The 26772-nt window shown below is 36.0% G+C and overlaps 1 protein-coding gene across 4 annotated transcripts in view; it reads left to right on the forward strand.

Moving 5' to 3' along the window:
• SPOCK1 (SPARC (osteonectin), cwcv and kazal like domains proteoglycan 1) overlaps positions 1 to 26772 on the forward strand; it is a 1031033-nt gene that overhangs the window by 745013 nt on the left and 259248 nt on the right. For all 4 annotated transcript variants that reach the window (XM_074213490.1, XM_074213491.1, XM_074213492.1 and 1 more), the window contains one exon: positions 9697 to 9832. In XM_074213490.1, coding sequence (XP_074069591.1) covers positions 9697 to 9832 — 136 coding nt within the window. The remainder of the gene's footprint in view (positions 1 to 9696; positions 9833 to 26772) is intronic.

Raw genomic sequence — 26772 nt, forward strand, 5'->3', positions numbered from 1 at the left:
AAGTTGTTTTTCTTCAGGATATCTAGTTAGTTATAGACTCTTGATGTTGTTTAAGTCTGATACTCTTTAATTTCATATTTGTGAACAAAATTGGTTTCTCAGTCACCAAATAATAGTTATAATTATGAATGTTGTTTCTATGTGTAAAAATGTCAATCTGCCATGTCAAGGCCTGTCTCCTACATCTAAATGTTGACTTGGCCCTGTAACAAGCTTTATAATAGCACCAGTAAATTTCTTCTCCTGGATCTACAAAGCACAAGATAAATGTCTTGGATGAGGAGAGAGCAATTTCTATGGTTATTTGGAAACATTCCCTCTCCAGTCTAAGTGAAATTCTTTTCAATAAGAATTTGAAGAGATATTATAACTTATGAGAGGATCATAATGTAGAACTATGTCATCTATATGAAATCTCATTGGTTGCTTGACTCATGATTTTGTCCTTTCTGTATAATATGACTCCCTAATTTTGTATCGGAGTTTGTCTCTATAATGAGGTCATCCATCCATAGGCATTTGGTACAATCCTAGAGAATAAAACTTCATTTATAAAACTAACTTTTGTTATTTCATTTTTAGCATAAGAAAATTCTGGTTAACAGTGTAGTTAGTATTATTAGTCACCACTCTTTGGGGGACATTGTGATAATGTCATTGGGAAATCCAAAATCTTATGTTTTTTTAAAGTTCAAAAGATCTTCAAGGAGGGAAGAGACAAAAGTTCTCAAGTGATGATCTCTCAGTTACTTGACTAGACTGTTCTTTCTTTCTCAGTCTGTCCTACCTTTTGAGTTTTGGATTCTGAATTGGCCTGTTGTTTTATGTTTTATGTAAGCCTACACAACATAACTGAATCTCCTCAACTTGTTCTAATGTACTTCTTATATAGTATAATTTCATTTCATCAATGGTTTTCATTCCTTCAAAATCACAATCAGTTTAGGATGCCTTCCCTTCTCCCAAGTTTAATGATTTTGATTGATTGATTAAGTCAATAAGAAGTATTCTCGATTGATCAAAGTAGTTACTTTAAGTGAGGTGATTGATTGATTCAATCTCCACTTTCACCCAATTTAACAACAATTCAACAAACATTTTAAGGGCCTACAATATGTAAATCCCTGTGTCAGGAACATAGAACTAAGATAAATAAGACACAGACCCTACTTTTAAGGAGCTAACAACATACTACATATGTGTGTTGGGAATGAGAGAAAAAAATACTATGAGAAATGTAATGAAAAAATGATAGTCTCCAACTTGTGGGGAGGTAGAAGATAGTCAGGAATGGCTTCATGGAAAAGGTGGCAGCTATTCTGGCCCTTGAAGGGACACTGATTTTAACTGATAATATTGGGTTGGAGAGTCCAAGCTAGGGATAGAGAATAATATGGAAAAAAACCCAAATAGATGGGAGATGGAGAGAATGAGAAAAGAGCAATCAATTTGTTTGGCATATAGTTGGTACTTAATAAATGCTCACTGATTAAGTGACTGAAAAATCTGAAGTAGAATTATCTTTCCTGATTATCCCACCATTAGAAGATCATAGATTCCGATCTGACAAGAATGTTAGAAATCATTTTATTTAATCCCTTCATTTTACTGATGACACTGAGGCATGTAATTTTTAAGTAATGTGCCCAAGGTCTCATCGGTCATAGAAAGCAGACACAAGATTTGAAGTCAAATAGTCTTTCTCCAAAGTTAGAGCTTTTTCATTCTATTCTGTTGCCTCTCCCAATCCTTTCCCATACCCTGCCTTTCAGCAATTTGACCCAGGTCACATAATGAGCTAATGCCTGGTTTAGTTTTTCCTCCAGAGAGAAATGCTTCCACACTTCCCTGGCTTCTGTTTAAACTTTTTAGGTAGCTGTCTAATAGAGCATTATTGCATACAGTTAACTCTTCCCAAGTGAGGTTGACTGTCCCATTTTGAAAATTTTATTAACATAATTTGGAAGTTTCTATTAAGAATTTTTGTGGTAGCAAGCTTGCTAGGGACAGACACAGGAGAGTAGATGCCAGGCACTTGGAATGTCTGCCTGCATTTGCTGACTCATTATAAATGTCAGACAATCTGGTATGAGAATGATGATAAATGTGTTGTGTTCCACCGAAAGAATCACGCTTGCTGAGATTAACACCATGGTGGTAGCCTTCTCATCCATTAAATAGCATCCCACCAACCACAGTCAATTTTTCTGTACTCTTGAAAACAGTATGCATGAGCAAAAATGGCTTTGATGAAAACCCAGAGGACCCTAAAGTCTATGCAATAAGAGATAATACAAACAGTGATTCATTAAACAAACAGAGGGAAAGAGAACAGACAGCTGCCTCAGGCCCCCCTGAGGGAGGTTGCATTCATACAACCTTCCTGTCAAGCCAATGAGGTTCCTGGGCACCATATCTAAGCCTTGCCACCCAGATTAGGCAGGAAAGGTTAACTGCCTTATGGAGAATCCTGAAAACCAGGATAATACCCCAAGTAAACCTATTCATTTTCAGGAGCTTGAGAATGACCCACACAGTCTCTTCTCTCTAGTCCTTAATTTCCCCATCTGAAAAATGAATCTTTGATGAACACCTTTACGACTACATCTAGCTCTTTCTGAATTTTCTTCAGTGAATTTAAGCAAATATACTAGGGAGATACAAAGATTAAATTAAAGGGGCAAGACCTTGGTCCCCATGGAGTCTAAAGTCCAGGAGGAGGATTTCACATAATCCTTCTAACACGGGCCATTTGCCCTGAATCAGCTGTACTTCTGTCTTCAGATTCAATTGAGTTTAGGTGATACTTATTATCAGGCTAGTTAGGTGTCAAGTGACATCAGCCAGGCAAGAGTAGGAACAAGCCCTCTTTGGCTTATTTAGCTTACATGCTTTTAATAGCAACTCAAAATAATAAAACAGTTTAGGGTTTACAAAACACTATACTTATAAAAAAATCTGGGAAGGAGGTGGTGCTAGTAATACAGCTCCCACTTAATAAATGAAGAAATTGAAGACCATGCTCAGTAAACACAGCTTCCAAAGGCAGCTTTTTTCATAGTCCCTGACTCTCCCTTTGAACACAATATCTGGTATTAGGTCAGGACTGGACAGGTAGGTCTGAGATTCATTTGCAAAGACATGATTGTATCCCGGGGAGCTGACGAAATTGTCAAGTGAAATGGTATAGAAGGAGATGGGAAGAGAAGAAAGTCAAGATCAGAACATCAGGTGACCTTCACAATTAGGGGAAATAACTTGGATGAAGATTTAGCAAAGAAGACAGAAGGAATAGTCAGATGAATAGGGAGAGACAGAGAGGAGTGTTGAGTCAGGAAACCTTATGAGTGATGAGGGTGATTGATAGTGTCAAAGGCTACAGAGAGGTCAAGAAGGTTAAAGAAGGATTAAGAAAAGACTTAGATCTGACAGTTTAGAGATCATTAGTAACTTTGGGGAGAACAGTCTCAATTGAATGAGGAGGTCAGAAACCAAACTACAAAGCTAAGAAGATAGGGAGAGGAAAGGGAATAAAGGCATCAGTCATACATGGTTTTCTAAAGGGGCTTATCCACAAAAGAGAGGAGAAAGAAAGGTTGGTAGCTAGTAGGAATAAACAGATCAAATGAAATTTTTGAGGATGAGGGAAAAAAGTATTTTTATAGGTAAGGTAGGGAAGCAGACAGGAGATAGAGATAGTATTTAAGTGAAAGAGTGAGAAATATAAAAGTTACAACCTACAGGAAAAGATGAAATGGAAAGAGATCCCTTGAATATGTTTGTGGGGGGACTTGTCTTGGCAAGGAGAAGGGCCACCTCTTCATGTGAGACAGGAATGAAGGAGATAGTGGGTGAAGCCATTTGAATGATGGAAGATGAGGAGGAGGAAAGAGAAGGTGGAGAAGGTAGATTACCCTTTTCAGTAAAATATGAGTCAAAGTTCTTAGCTGAGAGGGTCATAGTAGAGGGAGATGTGGAGACTTGAGAGATGAAAACTTTTGGAACTACTGATTTTGTGAGTGGGATAGAGAAAAAAACTAGGGAGATTTAAAAGGATTTCTACTACAATGAATACCAAACTGAGTTTATGAAACATAAATTTGTGGTGGTCACAATTAGCACCATTTTATGAGTTTTTGCCCAGGTTCATTCATCAGCATGTAAGAATGAAGACAGTAGATGCTAGGAATAATACAGGACTGGATTTAGAAAGACAATATCTTCAATAAGATAAAAGGACAAAGAACTGGAGAGAAAAGGGAAATGTATAGGTGAAGTAGTTCACCAAGATGTCAAGAATAAAAGAAGGGGTGATGGCCTGAGAAAGATCTGAGGGATGAAGGGACTGGAAATTAGAATGAGGTCAAAGAACAGAGGATAAAATTCCTAGGAAGAGGGAAAGATAAAATGACCATAGGTTGTAATTAAATAAAGTAATTTAAGATTCATTAGCATTGATGTGCAATACTTGTGATTGATGGAAAGATCTATGACCATCTCTGTCTGTAATTGTAATGAGTTGGAAGAGTAGTTCATGAGAAATGAGTGAACTGAGGAACTGGGAGGTTGGGGTATTTGAGGGAGTATCAATATGTATGTTGAAGTCCTCTAATATGAAAGCAGGAGTCAGGGAGGAAAGACTGTGAACCAGGCACTGAATGCTCTGAAGAAGAAAAGAGGATGTCCTGAAGTCTGTAGACTACCAGAATTTTGATTGGGTAATAAATATGGATTGAATGAAACTCAAAGCATGAGAGGTTACTGATTGATGGTGGTAAAGAAGAGGCTAAAAAGGGAAACAGAACAAGGAGTATTGAAACTTCCCCACTTTGACCAATGAGTTAAAGCAGAACCAATACTGGAAAGGGTAACCAGGGAAACTGTGCCATTATGGTGGAGCCAGGTGAGGACTTCAAGAAGATGGAGCAAGTCAGAAAAGAAAATATTTAGACATTCCAGAGAGAATAGTAGAAGAGCTGAGAAGCTTTAGAAAAGGAGGTTGGGGTGAAGGCATTGAAGGATAAAGCAGAGTACAAATGAAGGAGAGGTCAGTGGGGAAATGGAGAATGGGATACAGTAATTGCACCTGAGTTTTTGGAGTAATTGGGATGGGCTTGATTTGGTGGGATGGAAGAATGTTAATTATTGAGAATTAGTTCAGGTTAGTTATCATTGTCTAGTACATAGGAGTTTAGCTTTGAGTGGAGTTGTCCCAGGGTCTCAGGCAGCCATTTATTGTGAGAAAAGCATGGGGATACAGTTGGTGCTTGTGTGGAGGGTGGCAAGTCCTTTGGACCTATAGATTTCACACTGTTTAGAGCAGGGGGAAAACCCGAGACTTATTGTTTAATTCTAGGAAAAATGACTTGACCTCCCTGAATTTCATCTGTAAAATGGAAACCATAATCATGTGACATACATGTCACTTCTGTAGGCCTCACCTTCTATAGGAATAAACTGATGGGATTGAACTAGATGATTTTAAAGCTGTCTTTCAGTGCTACAATCCTATTATCCCATGGCAGTGTTTGATCTTTTTAACTCTAGTTTTTCAAAACACTCAGAAATAACATTTAAATGGGCAATTTTCACATTAACAGGATCTGAGATCCTTTTAAGGTGATAGGGATTTAGTATCACCATAGTAGAACAACTTCTGGGAATTGATATTATGCTCATCAAGGATAAAGGTAAGGTGAGGAGAAATAAATAAGAGACTGTTAATTCTCTCACCTGCCTGTAGTCTTCATTTTCACACTTATAAAATGTAGTCTTGAATGATCCTTGGGGTAGTTTGGTATCTAGACTCCCAAAAGGAAAGAAGATGGTTGAGAAGAATTATTCATAATAGGGTGAGTTATTCAAATACAGGAAAGTGGTTGAAATGACTCCTCAGCTCAGACATATTAGGTGATTATTAAACATTTATTGAGTCTAATTAGATGATATTTTTGGTGGCAGAGGAATGTCAGGAGGGAGCTTACTGTACCCCAAACTTCTTGAAGGTCAATCTTCTTTGGGCCTTTAGTTGGTATGTTAAATAGAATTGCTGCTGGGTGGGAGGCCCACTTAATAAACATACAAGTTTGCTCTAGAGAGCACTATCAAGCAATGCCCCTACTCATAGAAGATCCTCCTCCTCTAAAACCCCAAAATGACATATATTTTGAGAATGAAAACTTCAATATTTTTTATATTTTGATGGATCTGTTATCTCTTTGATGTCAATATACATTGTACTTCCTCTTTCTGCAAAATTTCTGGTTATATGCTAGCATATGTCTGTTCATCATCATTTATTGAATTTTTTTTAACAGTGTGAATGCCAGTGGATCATCTAAGCTATCCACTGATTATACTTCACTCTTGTGACTTGACAAGCTCATCTATTTTTCCAACCTTACATGTAAGGGGAGGGGTGTAAAGGTATAATATTATCATCTTTAACAATCTTAAAAATATAAGACAAAATTATTATTTAAGAAAGGTTGACAATAAATATCTGTCCTAAAGATCTTGTTGGTTCTACCTTTACTAAAAACCACTGAACTTCTCAGATCTTTCACAGAGAGATTATAAATAAGAGAAAAAATATATGTTATTCTTTTTTTCACAAGAGCAACAAAAAAAACCCACTGCACTTCTCAGATTTTTCATAGGGAGATGAAAAAGGAGAGGAAGGTATTCTTGTTCCACAAGATCAGTTTTATATTCACCACTGCCCCAAAATGAATGCTAATGACTTGTACTGTACCAGTCTTTTAGGGAAAACCTTACTATCTTATTTTCCAGCTAGAGAAGACAGGTATAAGAAAACAGAGGCAAGAAATATCTATTTTTTTCTGAATAACCAGAAACAGTGAGATTGAGTGGAAGAGAATTCTAAAGAGCTATATCTTGAACCTCTCCAATCAAGTCTGGGCAATGCTAGTCCCCATGCTAGTTTCTTAGTCTTCCCAACTGAGGATAAAAGGTAATCTTAATACTCCAAAGTCTTTTTAAAAAATTATTCTTAATTTGTGCATTTCTATAACATAATAAAAATTTTAAAAATTGTACATGAAACCACAAATCTACTTTGCACAATTTTCTATTTCTTTCACATATACAGCGAAATTATCATGTGAATTCTTTTCTTTTTTCCCCAGAGATAACTACCATTAGATACAAATAGGTGTATATATAAAACTATTCTGTACACATTTCTATTCATCAGTTATTTCTTTGGATGCAAATAGTTGTTATATATCCTTTATAGATAATGTGGATATTTATTATAGACAAAAATAACTTATTGGCTCAAAGTTGTTCTTAAAACAATATTGCTGTTCCTGTATACAATGTTCTCTTAATATGTCCAAAAGGTATAGGTAGTTTACTAACTCTTAATTCCAAATTATTCTCCAAAATGGTTGAATCATTTTACATTTCCACAAACAATGAATTAGTGTTCAATTTTTCCATATCCTCTCCTTTTCCATTTCCTTACTTTCTCCTTTTTTATTTTAGTCAGTCTGGTCCAAGGGTTTCTCTGTACCTTTTAAAGACAAAATAGTTTTGATTCAAAAGAGGGATGCCCTATTAATAAGCAGAAAACTGTTTCTTTGGTCCAATCAGTTTTTCCTTTTAGTATCCACTTTCTTGGCTTTAGCTGATAGTGGAAAGGTGTGATGTAATTGCCCTTTTGTCCTTTCCAAAAAGGAAGCTAGATATCATGTGATAATTTATGACATTATGAAGGATAGTTGAGTAGGCAGATTCACTACAATTCAATAAACATTTATTTTTTAAATGCCTACTATGTACAGAAGCCTGATCTAGGTGCTAGAAGGAAGCAATTGTAAATGTATATTAAGGTCAAGATAATTTTCTGAGATGCTATTGGGAATTCATTGCTCCATTCCCTATGTATTGGAGCAGGTGTCCCTCCTGTAGAATCATTTCATGTGAGCTTTATGAGGACTCTCTCTCTCTCTCTCTCTCTCTCTCTCTCTCTCTCTCTCTCTCTCTCTCTCTCTCTCTCTCTGATTTATGATTGGCCTAGTAATATGAGCTGAATTGACTCTGAAAGCTACTCAAATTACTAAATGTGGTTTGTTGGGAAAGTGGCTGCCTGATAAGAGAGAAATGACAGCTTTGACCACAGGCTTTTATTTTACTGGTTTGTGATACTGTGATGGGGTTCCTTCTGTGGACACAAGCCATCCTAATAGCACTATACATCATTATGACAAAGGTTAGAATTGGAGAAAACTTGAGCTGAAATGAAAGAATAGAATTTTGATTATTTTAACAGGTAAAAGTGACATTACCTTGGAGTCTTTATTGCTGGGCAAATTGTAAGCTGGAATGAAATTGCTTTAAAAATGTATCCAGAGATACTTTTGTACAGCTGTGATAAAGTCATTCAGTTGTATTTAGGAATGCATTTCTATCTGCACCACTCCGAGATGGGCCATGTACTGAACTTGGAGGACAGAGAAAGAGGATTGTGTATTGGTTTCCTCAGCTTCAGAAGTGGCACATTTATCTGAGATGTATTTTGATCTTTGTGTGTTATGGTACAAGGAAGTCTGGATTTGAAGTTATAAGGCCTGGGTTTGAATCTTAACTTTGCAACTATCTAGGTCACATGTTCTTTCATATCCTTCTAAATCTGTAAAATGATTGGTCAACATGAAATGGTTTCTCAGGTGCCACAGATTTAGAGCTGGAAAGGGTCTCAGGGGTCACCCAGTTTTGTCCCAATTAATCCTATGATTCTTTGATGCTAGATTGAGCATATAGTGGTATAATGGAAACACCACTGGACCTGGTTTCAGTAAGCACTGAGCTTGAATTCTATCCTGTTGCTCACCAGGTGCGTAACCCTGTGTGACACTTTGAGGCTTGATTTCCTTACCTAGAAAATGGAGATACTAATATATCCTTTCTTAAGGAGTTATCATGATGATCAAATGAAAAATGTTTTGAAAATCTTAGCTGTATCTATATATGACAGGAACTTTCCCCCCCTTTCTCCTTACTCCCCACCCCCCTCAGAATATGAGCCTCTTGTACAAGGATTATTTCATTTGTTTTATTTGTATCCATAGCCCTTAGGACATAATTGACATAGTAGGCTCTTAATGAATTCTTGTTAATTGATAATGATGCAAAAATCATTGCTAAAATAAAATAAAAGAATGTCCCCTTCTCTTGGTGAAACTTAATTATTCAGTGGCTAATGGGTTTTTGAATTTATTATTTTTCTAGATCATTAATACTTGGAATGTCTAACATTTCCCTGTGATATGATGGAAATGTGGGTCTCCCAAAAGCAGTCTCTGTGAATGCAAACAGATCAGATAGTCAAGTGACTGTCCCCTTTTCTAACAACTTGGAGTTACAATTTGGTAATTTGGTTCTTAGAAAGTCATTTTTAAACTCTAGTGCCCATAATCCCCATCTACTTTACCTTGACTTTTCCTCAGGGAAACAAGAGGAGTATCTGAGAGCAAATGAGATAGGTAGGTGTTTAGTTGATTGAAAACTAAAAACTTTGAAGATTTGGGGTCTAGGCCTTATTGTAATAAGGCCACAGTCCATCAAAAGCCCCAACTACAAATCCATCACAGAGAAAAAAGCAAAACCTTTGAATTATTTGCCATCTTGGCTATTTTTTTCTTCTTATGTGTGTTTTCCTCTGTTTCATAGTCTTAGGCAAAAGAAGGGGAACATGGCCCATAAACACTGGACTGGAACTTCAGATGTAGTCAAGTGCAAACCTTGTACTTCTTCAGCACACTCAGGCCTGGTCTGCGGCTCTGATGGCCACACCTACACCTCCAAGGTAAATGTCCTTTATTTTCCTTAGGTCTTCTGTTTTATCATTGTTATCATCAGTCACAGCAAAAGAAGTTCTCCTTTCCAAATTGTCCACTTGTCAATAAACACACACACACACACACACACACACACACACACACGCACTTAGACACCTATAGACCATCTTGAATTTTATGTGTCTGTGTGTGACTGACAAATAAATGATGACCTTTAACAGGAGGACCAGATTGACCAGGTGACAATGATATTTAGATCAAAACACAAAGTTTTTTTGAATGATGGGGTCAAAGGGAAGATAATGTATTCACCATGGTTACGAGTCCTTAAATGGCTAGGAACTTTTTTGACTGAGCCAGGAAGGCTTCAGGGAGGGGATAGGCCTTCAGAATTATTTACATGACAGGAAAGAGGCAGTCTGATTACTTTGGATCACTATTGACAGCCTATGCTACCCAAAGAAAAAGGAAACATTGATCCTTGGACTGCTGCTATCATTTATAGGAAACATGATTTTAAGGAAAAAAAACAATGAAAAATTTGTCAAGAATGGGATAGGGCAGTAGGATTTGTATATATTCTTTAAAATCCTTGAATTTCCTTTTCTTTTTCTCTGTCAGAAAAGTTAGTGACCACAGATGAGAGCCACTGTGTAGTAGTAGGACAATCAGAGACTCCATGGATAATGAAGGAGAGAAAGCTTGGTCCAGGAAAGGGATTGTACAAGAAGTCATCAGTTCATTGGTGGCTCATTCATCACTTTTTAAAGTGTTTTTCCTTATAATAATGGAGATTTCAATGGAAGTGGAGGGAGTATATAGTATTGTACTATTAAAAATATGGATCACTGGTTGCAAAGTCTCATATGAGGCATGATGGGGAATACAAAGGGGAACCTAGACACGAGTCCTTATGTTTTGACTGAGATATCCTAGCATGTGGGTCTGCAACATAATTCATTGTAGTAGCAATTCACTTTTCTGTAGCATTCAAGCATTTGCAAAGCATTTCCTTACAATAATGTCTTAAAATGCATAGTGTAAAGATTTACTATTACTCAATTGATAGATGAAGAGACTGGGTATCTGAAGATAATCATATGACAAATAAATGTAAGATTGAATATTATAACACAGGCCTTCTGAGCCTACGTCTTACTAGAGTATGCTATCTCAAAGAGGTAGGCAGAGAGATCCACATCAAGGAGGGAGTCCTGGTGGAGAGTTGACATTTGTAACATTCTAGAAACTCCTAGCATCCAGCTGCCATAAAGCTTCTCTGGGCAGGTGTACTATAGATGCATATCACTTCTCCCAGCCTTTTCTCCTGCCACATTTCAAGCCAACATGTCAAAAGTTAAGGAAATATTGCTGCATTGTAACCTCCTTTTACATTGGTTAGCTACTATAGGCCTTTGGAGAGTCCTTACTGCCAGCTTAACCTACAAATGGTAATATAATTGTGTGTCTGCATCCTCTCATTATTGATTTAATGTTGCATAGATCGTATATTTTCTATTCCCTTTAGTTCTCACTTTGCTACTCTTGATTTTCACATATATCTGACAAAAGAACAGTTCCATAAAATAGAGGGGTGTGACTTGAACTTGGGTTTTATCAGGAGCCCTGTTATGCTTCCAGGGCTCATTAGGGCAATGAAAAAGATGTCTTCTCTCTCTACAGAGTCAATAGTCCACACCTTCAAGATTACAGAATCATTATATGACAGTCCCTTGGTATGATTTCACCTGGCTACCACTGTCATCACTGCACATCAACCAAAATTATATGAAAGAAGAAAATTTCAGTGGATACTAATTAAGTATTCCTCCCTCAATTTTATACCATTTTCCCTGGGCAAGTGTGGAGTATGCCTCAGTGAAGGGGATAAATCAGGGTAAATTGGAACCATTTAGTAGCTTCTTTGATTTAACTATTTATTCTTGATAATAGGCACTTACCTCTGCTGTTGCTTTTTATTGGACTGCAAAATCTTTCTGGACCCACAGGCAAATTATACTAACTCTTTAGAGTCCCTGAGCATAGCTAGATATTAGGCAAGATTTTTTTTTTTTTTTGGAGAAAAGTTTGAAACTTTGTCTAAAGTGGGCTTCTATTCTAGTTTTGGTGGTAAAGAAGAGAGCTAAAATTGGAATGAGATCTGCATTTGAATCCTAGATCTTCCACTGTAATCTTGTACAACACATTTCTCCATCTGGCCTCAATTTCCTAATCTATAAAATAAAAAGTTTAATTCTCTCTCAACTCTTTATAATCTTATGATCTTTTTTGATTCTTTTTCAAATGTTATTCCTAAAACCAAGATTTGTGCTCCTCACTAAACTCAACCTACTCCATATAGCTTCTAGCATCATATATAAACTCTTTTATTTGACATGAAAAAACCCTTCGAAACTTGGATTCAACCTGCATTTCCAAGCTTATTTCATGTTATTCCCTTACTGTAGTCTAATGAAACTGGCCTTGTTATTCCTCAGATGTAGCATTACACATGATAGAGTAGGAATAGAAAATGAAGTCAGATGGATACAAATTAAAATTCTGCCTCGGATACTCACTAAATGTATTACCTTGGACAAGTCCCTTAACCTCCCTGAGCCTCAGTTTTATAGTTTGCAAAATGATGTAGCTGTACTAGATGCCCTTTGGAGTCTATGATCTTATCTTCTACATGATTTTTTCCTGATTTCCCTTGGGTACTAATACCTCTGTACCTTCTCTGTGAAATTATCTCATATTTACTTTGTTTATATCTGTATACATTATATATATGTACCAGTTGATTTTCCCATGGAGTGTAAACTTCTTTAGGGCATGGAAATGTTTAATTTTTGTTTTTGAATTTACCAAGACTGGGCTTTATTAATACATATTGATTAACTGATTAAAATATAAAAGAAAGAATATAGATTTGGGAGTCTGATTCTATACCTGTTTTTGCCATTAACTTCTTGTGTGAACTTGGTCAACTCATTTCTCTTCTCTGTGCCTCAGTTTCTCATTATTTAAAATGAATGAGTTGGGTTAAATGATCTCTAAGACAACTTCTAGATCTCAAAAAAACTCAACATTTCAGAATAATGTGATATATATTTTTTCTTAATTAAATTTAAATTTTTTCTACTAACAACTGTATTTATTTTCACTCCTACCACCTTTCCCTCACTGAGAAAAAAAGAAAAGTGAAACAAAAAAGTTAAGATATGTATAGTTAAATGTAACAAATTCTCAAATTAGTCATATTAAAATATATAAATGTATATAAATGTATATATATATATGTATATCTCAATCTGTACCTATTAGTCCTTTATCTCTTTCTCAGCAATATGCTTCATTATTAGTACTGTGGAATTTTGATTGGTCATTGCACTGATCAGAACTATTAAATGTCTAAAAATTATTTCTCTTTATAATGTTATTATTGTATGAATTGTTCTTTTGTATAAAATTTAGTCTCCATAAAAATTTTCATATAAATGTTCATATAAATTTTCCCAGGTTTCATCACTTCCTAAGGCATAATAGAATTCAATTACATTCATATAATTTGTTCAGCTGTTCTCAAATGATGAAAATCTTTTTATTTTCCAGTTTTTTGATACTACTAAAAGAGGGGTTATGAGAGTTTTTATACTTAAAGGAACTTAATCTCTTTCTTTTTAAAAAAAAATTATTTAAAGCAGTGGGATTAAGTGACTTTTCCAAGGTCACATAGCTAGGTAATTATTAAGTTTGGATTTGAACTCAGGTCCTTTTGACTCCAGGGCTCTATCCACTGTGCCACCTAGCTACCCCTTCTTTATTCCTCCCAGTTATTCAATTTACCAGTTTCTCATCATCTACTCTTCCATTTACCTTACCCACACACAGATATCGTCCTTGATCTTGTCATCACATGCAAATGTTACACTTCCTTGTTCAAGAATTCTGAAATTCCTTTATCTGATCACAATTTGTCATTCTATGTCTTCCACCACCCTGCAACCAGTAGTCCTATTCTTTTTTCTCATCCCAGTCTAATTCTCCTGGCTTCAGTGGCAGATTGCTATTTCTATCATCCTTGCCCTCACTAATCTTGAACATTTATTTGTATACTGGCTCTTTTCTTACTTCCTATGTTTTTAGGAATAATATATTATATTATAATCATATAATCATATCTCTTATTTGCAAAAACATCTCAGTTAATTTAATTATGATTTTTTAACCTTTTTATTACCAGTAAAGAATACAATACCTGAATAAAATTTTAAAGATTTACAGGCTGATAGTCCAAAACCAGTCTAGATGTCTAGTCTAATAGCTATCATCCTACAATGTCTTCTCTATAGTGGCTAGACTCCTTGAGAAAACCATCTACAATAGGAGGATCCACTTCCCTTCTCTCACTCTCTTTTTAAAACTATCTAGCCCTCCCACACAGCCTTTTCATTATCTGTCCAAAGTTACCAATAATCTCTTAATTGTCAAATTTAATGGTCTTTTCTAATACCCATCTTGCTTGACCTCTTTGCAACCTTTGATCTTCTAGCTCCCTTTCTATCTCTTTGACTGCTTCTACTCTGTATCTTTTACAGGATCTTCATCCATGTTGTTCCTTTGAACCCTTGAGGTTATCTCCCATAATTCTTTTACTATGTTATGTACATAGTAGTTCCTCAGTAAATCTTTGTTGAATGTAGAATAAATGAATTTTGAGTCCAGGATCAGTGATAAAACCATTAAATACCAGTTGAAGATCAGCATTTGCCTTAGCATGTAGCATAATGTACATCAGATTCAGCAGAAACTTGTTTTTGACCTGGCAAATGTTTTTTGAATATCAGCTTCCTTTGATTCTGGGCCTGCCAGGAGCAGTAGTCATTTTGTCAGATGCAGGTGTGGATGCTGACAGCAGCTTTAAATTTTTTTTCCAGAAAACTCTGCTATTGACCACTCATGATCCCTGGTGTAGCAGTTTCGATTAGTGTTTCTCACTTATGAGCCAGGAATGAGCCACTGTGGTTGGCAACAAGTTCTCTCTTGAAGGGATTTTCTGTCCCTCAGAGCAACCTGTCCTTCCCCCTTCTCCACCCCACCTTTTTGCTCCAGTCACAGTGGCGGTAATCATGAGGGAGGAGCTGGATGATGCCCTTATAGTAGGAACTTGGACTTGGGGCTTTAATTGCAGAGGTAAGGTCAATAATGTCTTTCGGATTAATGTTTCTATCAACCAGGGTCTTGAATGTCTCACTTCCTGGGGTCATCCATTACTCCATTCTATGGGTGTCTAAGATCTTCCTCAGAGCAAAGGTAATTAACAAATCATTAAGGGGGCATTGTACATATGCCCCCTTAATAGTACAATGGAGAGTTCCAGGAGTTCAAATCTGTATTCAGACACTAGCTTTGAGATCCTCTGCAAGCCACTTAAGCCCAATTACATAAAACAAAAAAAAAGAAAAAAATAATGAAGATATACCCATGTTCATTCTAGCCACTGAAAACCACGCTGACGTAATCATTATTTGCGTGCAAAATAGCAATCTTCTATTTCCTTTTATATGTGTCTTTTATGTAACTACATTATATGCTTGTCATTAGTCTCTTTACAAATTTTAAAGCACTTTATGGATTTGAATTATTATGAAAATATTTATTGCTATTATTACTTTTCCAAAGAATTTAAAGCACTATTACCTGTCTTGATTCATTTGCAAATTCATTTGCCAAAAACCCTCTCCTTTATTTTACAGTAATGAAAGCAAAGCTTCAAAGAAGTTTCATAGTCTTACAGAAAATCATTATCAGATAGGTGCTAGAAGCCTGCCTTCTACCTTCCATTCCATTCCTTCCATACATTAAATTATTTGAGGTTTTTTTTAAGATTTATTTAAAAAACAAGAAGGGATGCCTGGCAAGGTCTAGGGTTTTGATCTCTGCTTTCTATCTTGAAGATTCTTTTGAAAGATGTAGTTTCTCTTTTCTAAAAGGAATGAAACCCCTGAATCTCAAACAGAAAATTCGGTCCACAAGCAATCAGTATGAAATTCCTCTCTGCTCTTCAGTCTGTCATGGGGTTCTACTACATTGTCTTTTGTGTTGATATCTTGATTCATGTTACAGTTTCAATCAACATTTTCAAATCCACACCTTGATGATGTCGACTATGATTAAATTCTCTGACTTTTTTCCTCAATCTTTTTTTTTTCTGAAGTAGCTGAGATACAGTGCCTTTGAACTGATGGAACCTTACACAACATAGAAGGCTTTTGGGTCCCTGACAAACAGTTGGTAAAGTGAACTGAAGACCTTAACCTTCAAATATTTATTCTGTAGCCAGGAAGCCTGATGTAGCATATCCTTTAATTATTTGAGTTCTTTAGTAGTCATTAGCTTATTTCAATTATCCAGTGAAACATAGAGGATTATTTCCAATCTGGGGCATTGGAATCCTAGATGTTGAACTGTAACTTTAGAGATCATCTAGTCCAGTCCCTTCAATTTACAGATGAGGAAACTAAAGATCTATAAGGATAAAGTGACTTGGTCATGGTTATACAAGTAGTAAGCATCAGATATCCTTTGCAGTAGATAGAGTGCTGGGCTTCGAGTCTGGAAGATTCATCTTTCAGTATCTCCCAAAACAAAGCAAAACCTACACACACACACAAACCTTCCTATTGTTAAATACAGAGTGGTTTAGGATCAAATACAGAACAATACAAAAATTATGAGTTGTTTCCAATACATAAAGATCACAATATATCTCTATCCCCAGAATTCCCCTGCTACAGGATGATGATGATATTTGCCTTTCATTCTCAAAGAAGACCATGATGGTGGAGGGCCATGCGCTTTCAGAAGATACCCCACAAAGAGAGCTGAGGTTCAGAAAAGACATGCAACCTAATATCTTATAGCAAGTGAGCAAAAAATAAAAACTAGGACTAGAATACCTGTATCCCTAGGGAAGAGACAATAGCTGTTCCTGAGTTTCCTCTCAAGAAAAGCTTAGATATCACCTAAGACCACTTCCCTTACCCCCTCCTGTTAATGAATTATCTCTTTTGAAATAACAATTACATTGCTTTGTAAATATTTTTTACTTATTTATTTGGGTCCATATTATGGCCCTCCCCCCATGTAAGTATCTTGAAGGGAGACAGTGTTTCCTTTTTCTATTTTTGTCTCTGCATGGTTTAACACAGAGCTTACACAAAAGAGACCCTTAATACTTATTTGGTAAATTGAATTTTTGAATGTAAGCAAGTCATTTAACTTCATTGGGCCTCAGTTTATTCATCCGTAAAATAGAAGCCTTGTACTAGATGATCTTTTCTAGTCCTGAATTCTATGAGAACCCTGGCTCTGGGAAATTACTGCCAATAAAAATTTTATTTGCTAAGGCATTAAAACATGACCTTTATTTGGAAGCAATCATTTAAACTATTAAGATGGCCTTTGAAGGAATGTACTGTAAAATTACAAAGCCTACGTTGCAGACCAAGCTCTCTGGATACATATGTCCATTTGTGATATGCACATACACCCAAACAGATGCTTTCTTCTTAATGACTGTTTAAGAATCTCTTTTCTGAGCCTGGATTTTTAATGCACCATTTACAAATTGTTCAATAGCCATTAAAGAGTTAAATGTTAGATGGGGAGAAGAGAGTTGAATCTATATTCTGGTTTCTTTGGTTCCCAATTATCAGCAGATAGATTAATGCCAGAAAACAAAGTGGATGCTCTGCTGAATTTCCTAGCTTGTTATAAGACCTCTTGTTACTAACCCAGAAAAGACATTTGATTTTCAGACAGGTTGGTACTGCTCAAGAGGAAGAATAAGAAGAAGCTACCCTTACCTGGGCCAGGGAATAAGGAGACTGAAGGATCTGAGAGCAACTGTGTTGTTTTGTCTCTGGAGATTTTCAGAAATAGGCTCCCCTAAGTCTCTGGAAGCCTGAAGTAGGTTAAGATTCCAAATGTAGAAGTTTGCTTCTGAAAGATTATAGTTTTGGAGGCAGGAGAGACCCTAGAGACTATCTGGTTCAAACCCTAGATGAGTAAACTAAAGCACAGAGAAGAAAGTTGGTTTGTCCAAGGTCATAGAGCCAATAAATATGAAAGCCAGACCTTTTCATGAAACCAGGTTTCATAGCCCTTAATGTTACTTGACAAGTTCTAAATTCAAGTGATTTCTCAGTTCATTTTAAGCATAATTTATACAATTAGAGAGTACAATTCAATGCAATTCCACAAACATTATTCAGTCTAAATTTGAGCAGCTCCAGTTACAACACTGTGTTAGAAGGCTCAAAGAATCAGTACAGGGAAAGAGGTATGATGGAATGAGATGACTTCCTTTCTATGGGACCAACTGATGAGGAGGGAAGGGGCCTCAGAGAGATGATGAATGAGTCACAAACCAAGTGTACATAAGGGAAAGTTTGCCCTTCTAAATTGTGGAGACAGCGTGGTACTGTAAAGAGAACACTAACTCTGGAACCAAAGATTCAGTTCATCGCTATTTCAGTAGGAGTTTTTCTGCAGCTGACTGGTTTGAATCCTTAAAACACTGAAAGCAGACAGGAGTATTACCTTAAGGTTACCTGAATTGAACTAACAATAACTAGGTGAATTTAGACCCCTTAACTAGGTATATTACTCATGCTTCAACTCAACTTTTTTGATTTACCTTTCTTATACCATTGGTTATTTGGCAGGGCCATAAGGTAAATTAGCTTTCCTACCTTGTGCCTTTGATGTTTTCACAGTCCCCTAAAAATCTGAGCCCAGGGATAAACAGTCCCGAGTGCCAGCTGGCTCAGTGTCTATTTGATGTCAAACCTTGTGTTCAAGTTTTGGGTGGGAGCAGGGTAAGAAATAGTAGTTTTACCACTCTTTCATGAGTGGAGTGGTTTTAGTAATCTTTTGATGACTTTTCAAAATAAATGGAGGATACTTTACAAAAAAATGAAATTACTCTAGATTCTTGCTAAATAATCAATTCTCTTATGTCTTGACCTGTTAAACTCTTCAGTATCACCTGTTCTAGATCACTTGCTTATGTCTTGCCAGACCTTGACTCTGGGTGAGTCCAACTGCCTGCTTCTATTCAGGTAGAATTTCCTTTTTTCTTCTTCCATAAGCAAAATGATATTTTCAATAACTGCAGATTTCATAGTTTGGAAGTAGAAAAAAGCAACGCGGGTTTTCTACCAGGTTTCTCAAAGAGCAGATTAGTTAAGAAGTTAGAGCAGTAGGAAGCAATTTGGCTAATTATTTTACTGATTATTTCAATACCCTGCATGCAAACATGCACTTAACACAGATTTGAAGACTGCTTTCCTTGGTTTCTCTGGAATGCCCTGTGCAGTATGCCACATAATTAGTTAGTATTCTGTTACAGACACATTAGAAAGAATAACCTCCTCATTGTCAATTTTGTTGAATGCATAATTAAACCATTTGATAAAGCAATTACCTGATGCTCACACTCACCTCATCAGGAAATGAAAATAAGGATTATGAGAAATTAAAAAGCACAAGAGCCCATGCATTGCAATCCCTTAAAACCCTGAAAGGCACATGCCTGTAATAATTATGCATATAATTGGATACCACTCTGTAAATCTAATTAAATCATTACAAACAACTTTAATTAAGTTCATGATCATGACACTTTCATTTTGCTTCCTTTCCTACTTCCCCCTCCAGCTCCCCTTTTTGTTGACATACTACTAGATTAAGCATGGAAGACAAAAGGCAGAAGGTAGAATGACATTAGTGCAAGTGTCAAGGAATTCACAAGATTCAATTCAAGAAATATTTATTCAGCACTTATAAAACAAAGAACTTGTTTGAGATAGACTTTAAGATCCCTTCTTATCCTAAATATATGATCCTACAATCTTATGCTATTGTGATATACACTGGAGATGTATAAAACAAAACAGAACCACATACAGTCTCTCTCCCTGTCTCTACCTCTCCCTCCCATCCATCTTCCCCCACCTCCCCTTCCCCCGCCCCCAGGAACTTCCATTGAAGAGGAATATAATTACAAAAAGGCTTAGGAACTAATGTTTCAACCGTGTGTAACAGTGTAGAATGTAAATAACAAACAAAATGAATTTATTTTAATGCAGGGAAGACAAGTTATCGCCAAAACTTGCTGGAATGGAATTTATGACTAGACTGCATAAAATTTTGTTTAAGTAGAATTCAAGATCCATTAAGATAGGCATTACAATTTTTAATTTTTTCCATATTAGCTAGTGCCTAAGACAATACCCATAGTGGGCACTTAGTAAGTATGTGTTAAAATTAATTGAATAGAAGGGTCTACCATATTCCAAAGGAATAGAAATGGCAAAAGGGACACAAAGTAGTATTTTATGTGCACTCCCAACCCTGAAGGACTGTTCCATGATGTTGCATTGAAATCTCTTGATTGGGCTTCAAATAAATTGAAATCTGATCAAAATCTTCTGGAAGAGAGCAGAAAGAAATGGGGCAAAAGGATTCAAGGTTCATACTTTTGTGAACTGCTGAACCTGGAACTATAGTCATATAGAGAACATCCGACACCTTGATTCCCAGCACCTGTACCCCTAGAGACTGCTAAAAGTAGACCCATTATGTGATTGTTTTTATCCCTAATTGAACTGAGATTTTATGTGAATTCTGGGTTGTAAATCTAGCTTTTTCATATGTTTGCTTACTATCTGTAATTGCCTTTTGCGCAATAAATGAATTATTGTCCAGATCTGAAGTAAAATAACCTTTCCCCTGGATGACCAGGGAAAGTATCTTTCATCCTTAATTCCCAAAGGATTATACCCTTAGCTTTTAAATATCTAATTTATAATAGATAGATATGATTTCAAATCATATATAGAAGAGTGAAGGAGTTATTACTCAATCATGATCATTTTCCTACTTCCACAAATATAGAAACCTAGTGTTCCTGTAGCTATATGGGTAGGGCATATTACATTTATTATATATGGACTATCTAGGTCTATGTTACTTGGTTCATTTTTTACATATTTTTAAAAAGTATTTATGTGTCAATCCTTAAATAGGAGGGAAACAGTGGTGTATGTAGAAGGATCAGAACGGAAGAAAATGAAAGGAGTGTTGCTATAGGAACATACAATAGACTTTCTGACTCTGAGTTCCAGATGCATAGCATAAAACTTTATAAGTTTCAGAGAGTAATAATTTATTTGATACAGGATTGATAAGGAGTATTTCTCAAATCCTTTTTTTTTTAGGTTTTTGAAAGGCAATGGGGTTAAGTGGCTTGCCCAAGGCCACACAGCTAAGTAATTATTAAGTGTCTGAGACCAGATTTGAACTCACGTACTCCTGACTCCAGGGCCGGGGCTCTATCCATTGCGCCACCTAGCCACCCTCAAATCCTTTCTAATGATGTTAAATTATTTTGATTTTAATCAATGTCAAACTCTTTCAATCACCATTTTTCAAGAGATCCAGGTTTGTTGAACTCTGGCTATAGAAAATGCTATAAGAAACTAATATCATTTTATAGGCTCTGGGGTAGGACTAGTAGGGGAAAAGAGAGTATTGTGAGAGGATATTAGCTAGGGGTAGATTTTATACTAAACTGTCACTAAAACAACTTTAATAATGTTTTCACATTCACAGAAATAAAGTGATTTTTTAAAATTCTCAAATAAATGGACTGTATTTCAAAATCCTTATAAACAATGTACGGAATTGAGAGACTAATATTCCAGGCAGTTTTGAAGGAAATACGTCATGGTTTTTTTTTTTCAGTGATCTGCAGACCTCTTTTACTAGGTTTTATCAAGGACTGTTCTTTGAGAGGCAAACTGTTAGCTACACTGTTTACTATTTTTCTGGAAGGATAAAGTTGCTCAGGTTCTCATTTAAAGTTATTGATGACAGAGAATCAAATTTTTCCTGAACACAGCTGCTGTGAAGGAGATCTATAAAGAGAATTAGATGCGGCAAGCAGTAGGAGACTCTTAAAAATTTTTTTATATAAGGGGTTCTTTATCTACGTGGGCCAATGGAAAGAGAATTAGATTTGGAGTTAGAGAACTCAAGTATGTAATAATACCTACCTCTAGGCTTCAAATATCTAATATACAACAGAAAGCTATAATTTTAAGCCCTATACTCCTCTTAAAGATAGGACAATTAATGCGTGATCCTCCAAACATAGCCATTCTCCTACTTCCACAAATGTGGAAATATAGTCTCTGGAGACTTGGGTTAGTTCATATTCTCCTTCATATATCCCTGATTCACATGAACTGCCTGGATCTTGGTTATTTGGACAAATTGCTTTTCATTGACTATCTCATCTTAAATAAGTTAGTTGACTCACCCCGGCCTCAATGTCCTCATCTGTAAGTTAAGGAGGCTAGAATAAGCAATGTCTTTTCTTTACCATTTATTTATTTATCTATCTATTTATTTCTTAGCTTTCCTTTTTAAATATTATGTGTTACAAATTCTTTTCTTCCCTCCAGTTTTCCATCTCTTGACAATATGATACCCATTATATGACATATGAAGTTCTATGAAACATTTCTATCTTGGCCATGTTGCAAAAAAAAAATAAAGAATGGAAAAATGCTTCAATTTGTAGGTTCAATTAGGGTTCTTCAGTTCTGTCTCTGAAGATGGATAGCATTTTTCATCTTAAGTCCTTTGATCTTGCCTTGGATCATAGTAACTAAGTCTTTTACAGTCAATCATCATCCACAGAGTACACAAATTCTAAGATTCCTTTCTGTTCTACATTCATGATCCTAATCCCACTTCCCAGAGAATTCTAACATATAATGCTTTAGGTCTAGGACAATCTTGAATCTGGAGGTGGGGAAAAGGGAAGAATGGACCTAACTAGGGTGCTTAACTCTACTCAAGGTCAGAGTTGAAGGACTTCAGTGGCAGAAATGGTCAGAGACATCATTTTACTCCATGCATCATAAGAGAAAAGGACTGTGACATGTCTAAAGTCATATATCCACAGGGTACCACAGGTAGGAGCAGAACTCAGTTCTCTTGACATCCAGCTCAGCTTTCTTTTTGTTGCATCCCATACCTCTCTCATATCATTATCTAATTTATAAAGATTTTTAAACACAAGGGTTGAAAGAAAAAGGGTTTGAGGTTAACACTGAGTTCATAAGAATATTTAAATGATTAGTTGTTACATTCCTGAGTGTACTGGTTTCTCAAGGTTTGTCTTTTTTAAAATCCATTGTTATAGCTTGTTTTATTCTCTCTCTCTCTCTCTCTCTCTCTCTCTCTCTCTCTCTCTCTCTCTCTCTCTACATGTGCATTGCCCTTTTTTCAAGGAAAAGAGATCTGCAGATTTCCTAGGGTGTTATTAGTGTAGCTTTGGAAAATGTGGAAGGATTAGTCAGAATTTATTCTGGGCTTCCAACAAGCTGATTTATTAAGAGGTAGGTGACACCAGAGAACCAGTGAGGTCTGACATTTCTGGGCCTTTTCAGAGAAACTGGAAGTTCTCTGTGAGACAATATTTTTTAACATACTCTATGTGGTAGGTCGATACTCCATGAAAAAAACAGGACAGACATCTGGTCAAAAAGTCTAGGAAACCAGAAACATTTGTCATTACAAGGAAGAGGAGAAATGTATAATTTCTACCATATCTGCATGCAGACTATTTATGACTCTAAGATTCACTTTCAATAGACTGTGTTATGAAAGGGAAAAGAGCTGATGTATAGAAAACATTTGACGAACACTTCCACTCCATGTAAATGTTAGGTAAAAATAGCTGATGGCTAAAATTTATTTTGGATATTAAACTTTACATATAGTATTTTCCTTACATCACCCCTATGTGGTAAGTAGTAAAAGCATCATTTTTCACCACTTTAGGCTAAATAAGTAGATCAAAGTCACAGAACTAATGTTGGAATGGGATTTGAATTCAAGCCCTAGGACTCTCAGCCCAAGACAGTGCTTTTTATACTTCATCAAACTGTCTTTCCTAATAAACTTCAGCATTGTAATGTTTTCAAGTATATGTTTCATCTGCTTCATAAGACTTCTTGAGGGGATGGACAATTTGATACCTTTGTTACCTCACTAGACTGGAATAGGAACTTAATGAATGCTAGGGAAGTCTTATGCCCATCATGGCCAGCCTGTGGGACACTAAAGAAGGAAAGCTAACACTTTCCTGAGACTTCACTGTCAGAAAAACAAGTAACAGCTTTTGTTAGTAGTCAGACTGTTGTTTTGAGGAAAGAACAAGAAATAGGCAAGTGGTCCTAATCCTGGCAAACACAGTATTTAGTGGGGGTGGATGGACTAGATGGTAAGGGAAGGTGAAAGCATTCATCTGCTTTGTAAAAAATGTCCTAAGAAGACACTATTCATTCTCACAAATCCATCAGCAGGCCTATTTAAATACCTATTATCTTCTAGTAAGTATGCTAAAAGTCAGGAATATAAACATAAAAGTGAGGCAGCTTCTGCCCTCATGAAGCTTACTTCTTGAAGGATTATCAAAATCATAGCTTCAGGGAAACCCAGAGAGGAAAGGAAATACAGTGCAGGCTCAGAGATCATTAACTTTATTTCTTTCTTATTATTCAGTGTTCATATTCTGATGAGTATCCAACATGTCGCATCTCATTCATTAAGACCATCACATTAGTTAGCAATAGGAAGATCTAAATTATAATAAATTTTAGTAAAAATTTAATTGATTTTAAAAAAAGATTAAAATAGGTAAATGTAGCAAGTTGGGATCTTAATGGATTGATCTAAAAAAGGAAGTACAGAGGAAAGAGTCCTGGAGTTGAAACCAGAGTTCAGATCATGGATCTGTCACCTGTGTGACCTTGGGGAATTTACCACTCTGGACCTCAGTTTAATCAACTATAAAATAGGGGAATTGGACTAGATGATGTCTTAGGTACTTTTAGCTCCAAATCTTAAGTTCCTAGTGAAGAATTAAGAAACATTCAGTATTTGTCACAGTGAAATTGAAAGTACTTTAAAGCAATTCCTTTTGAAGTAGATGAATGTTTGATAGATCTTTTTTTTTCTACTAAATAGTACATAGATATGTTGAGTCCAAGTCAGGAAAATTAAAGTGAAGTTACAGCATTCATAGGAAATTAGCTTATGTGAGTTAAAAAATCATCCATAGTCAAAATGACCCCAGAAAAAAATTCCTTAAATTGTCTGCTTTTAATTTTTCCATATCATAAGCCTGATTATACTTCATTGTCAGGAGGTCTGAGCATGCTTCTTTTTGAAAACTTTGGCCATTCAAAGGTCCATACGTATGATTCACATCTCTGAGTTGTGTTCAAGCTCTTTTTAAGTTTAAGTTTATACTTTTCCCTTCATCATTTAGAAATGCCATTTATTTATTTGGGTGGAACTCAACTTCTGGTCCTTTGGGTCATAGGGAAGGATGAAATTCTGAACAAGAGTGGGAAAGAATTTCTTTACAAAGCAGATGTTCCAAACAAACAACCAGTTTCTATGTTAACCGTAACCTCCTTACCATCTATCCCCTTTATGTCCTCACCTGGAAGAAGGAAAGAAGTGGAGTAGGACCTGGTTATACAGGGTCCAGTCTGGACATATATCCTCTTCACAAAAGTTTCAGCCAAGACTGAAGTGCTAGGTGGCAACACAAGTGACTTGTGTCTATCGAACATACTATAGAGCCTCTGTCCAAAATACTGCCTAACAAGCAAACCTGATAAGAAATTGGGACAGGAAAGAAGATTTCTTAAAACAGGAAAGAAGATATGAAAGCTTCTTTGATAAGTGGGATAGAAAGCCCAAAACTTTTTGGTTGATCTGGGTTCAAGGCTTTCATCTCTTGTGGTTGTTGGCTAGCTTTATGTAGTTTAACTTAGCAACAGGTACTTTGAAAAAGTCAAGGATCAGGGTGCCTGATAAAGCAAGAGAACCATTACTCTGGTCATGTGCTTAGAGTTAAATTTGTCAAGTTAATTGCAGATGTGAATGGAACTTTACTATATGGAAAACCTCACATTTTTGTAGGGTCTTCACTAGAAATCCTAAGGTGTTCAAGAGTGTAGGGACTTAACATATCATCTAGCCATGATCTTCATTATATAGGCAAAGAAGTTGAGACTCAGAGAAGAGAAGGTATTTGTTCAAGGTCATCCAAGCTGTAAATAACAGAGGCTTAATTCATCTTTGTTTCTCCTGATTCCAGAGCCAAACTTTTCCTAATACAGCACAATTACTATAATGTAAGTTTTATTTGTGTCTGCACTCAACATACAAGTTGTTTTTTTCTCTTCTTTTAACTGAGATGCTATTGCTACGAAGAGCTTTGTTTGACTTCAGGGTTGCATTAGAGAAAGACTGTTGTTTTGATTAGAAATAGGAATGGCAGAAATAGATAATGTTATTGAGAACTATATATATTAAGAAGCACTAGCTAGAGGTTAAGGAAGGGAAGGGAGAAGATCATGAGGTGCCCTTTAGCTCCAGCTCAAGGTACAATATTTCATCATGGTCAGCAAAGGGCTACCTTGATATGTGATGACTCCATCAAAACATTATTCATTGTACTGTGACCCCATTTCCATGTTACTCCTTTATATTTAAGATCCTCAATTGTTACTAATCTCAAAGGAGCTGGACTTAGGTCAGAATCTTTATGATGAGGGATTATTTGAATTTAACACTTCATAGATTTAAGAGATTAGATATTTTGTAGATTAACAATTTATTTTTGCTCATAGATGAACATGTTTCTGCTTTCTGTCATTTTCCCCAATCTGCTGATTAGTCACTCATTACTACATTACTACATTATTTTGAATATTTCTAGGATTCTTTTAGTCTGGAGAAATGGCTTCTATCAATTTTGTATGGAAGAGGGTCTTATAAATATTTTATT

This window comes from Macrotis lagotis, chromosome 1, assembly GCF_037893015.1.
Source record: "Macrotis lagotis isolate mMagLag1 chromosome 1, bilby.v1.9.chrom.fasta, whole genome shotgun sequence".
Taxonomy (NCBI): Eukaryota; Metazoa; Chordata; class Mammalia; order Peramelemorphia; family Peramelidae; genus Macrotis; species Macrotis lagotis.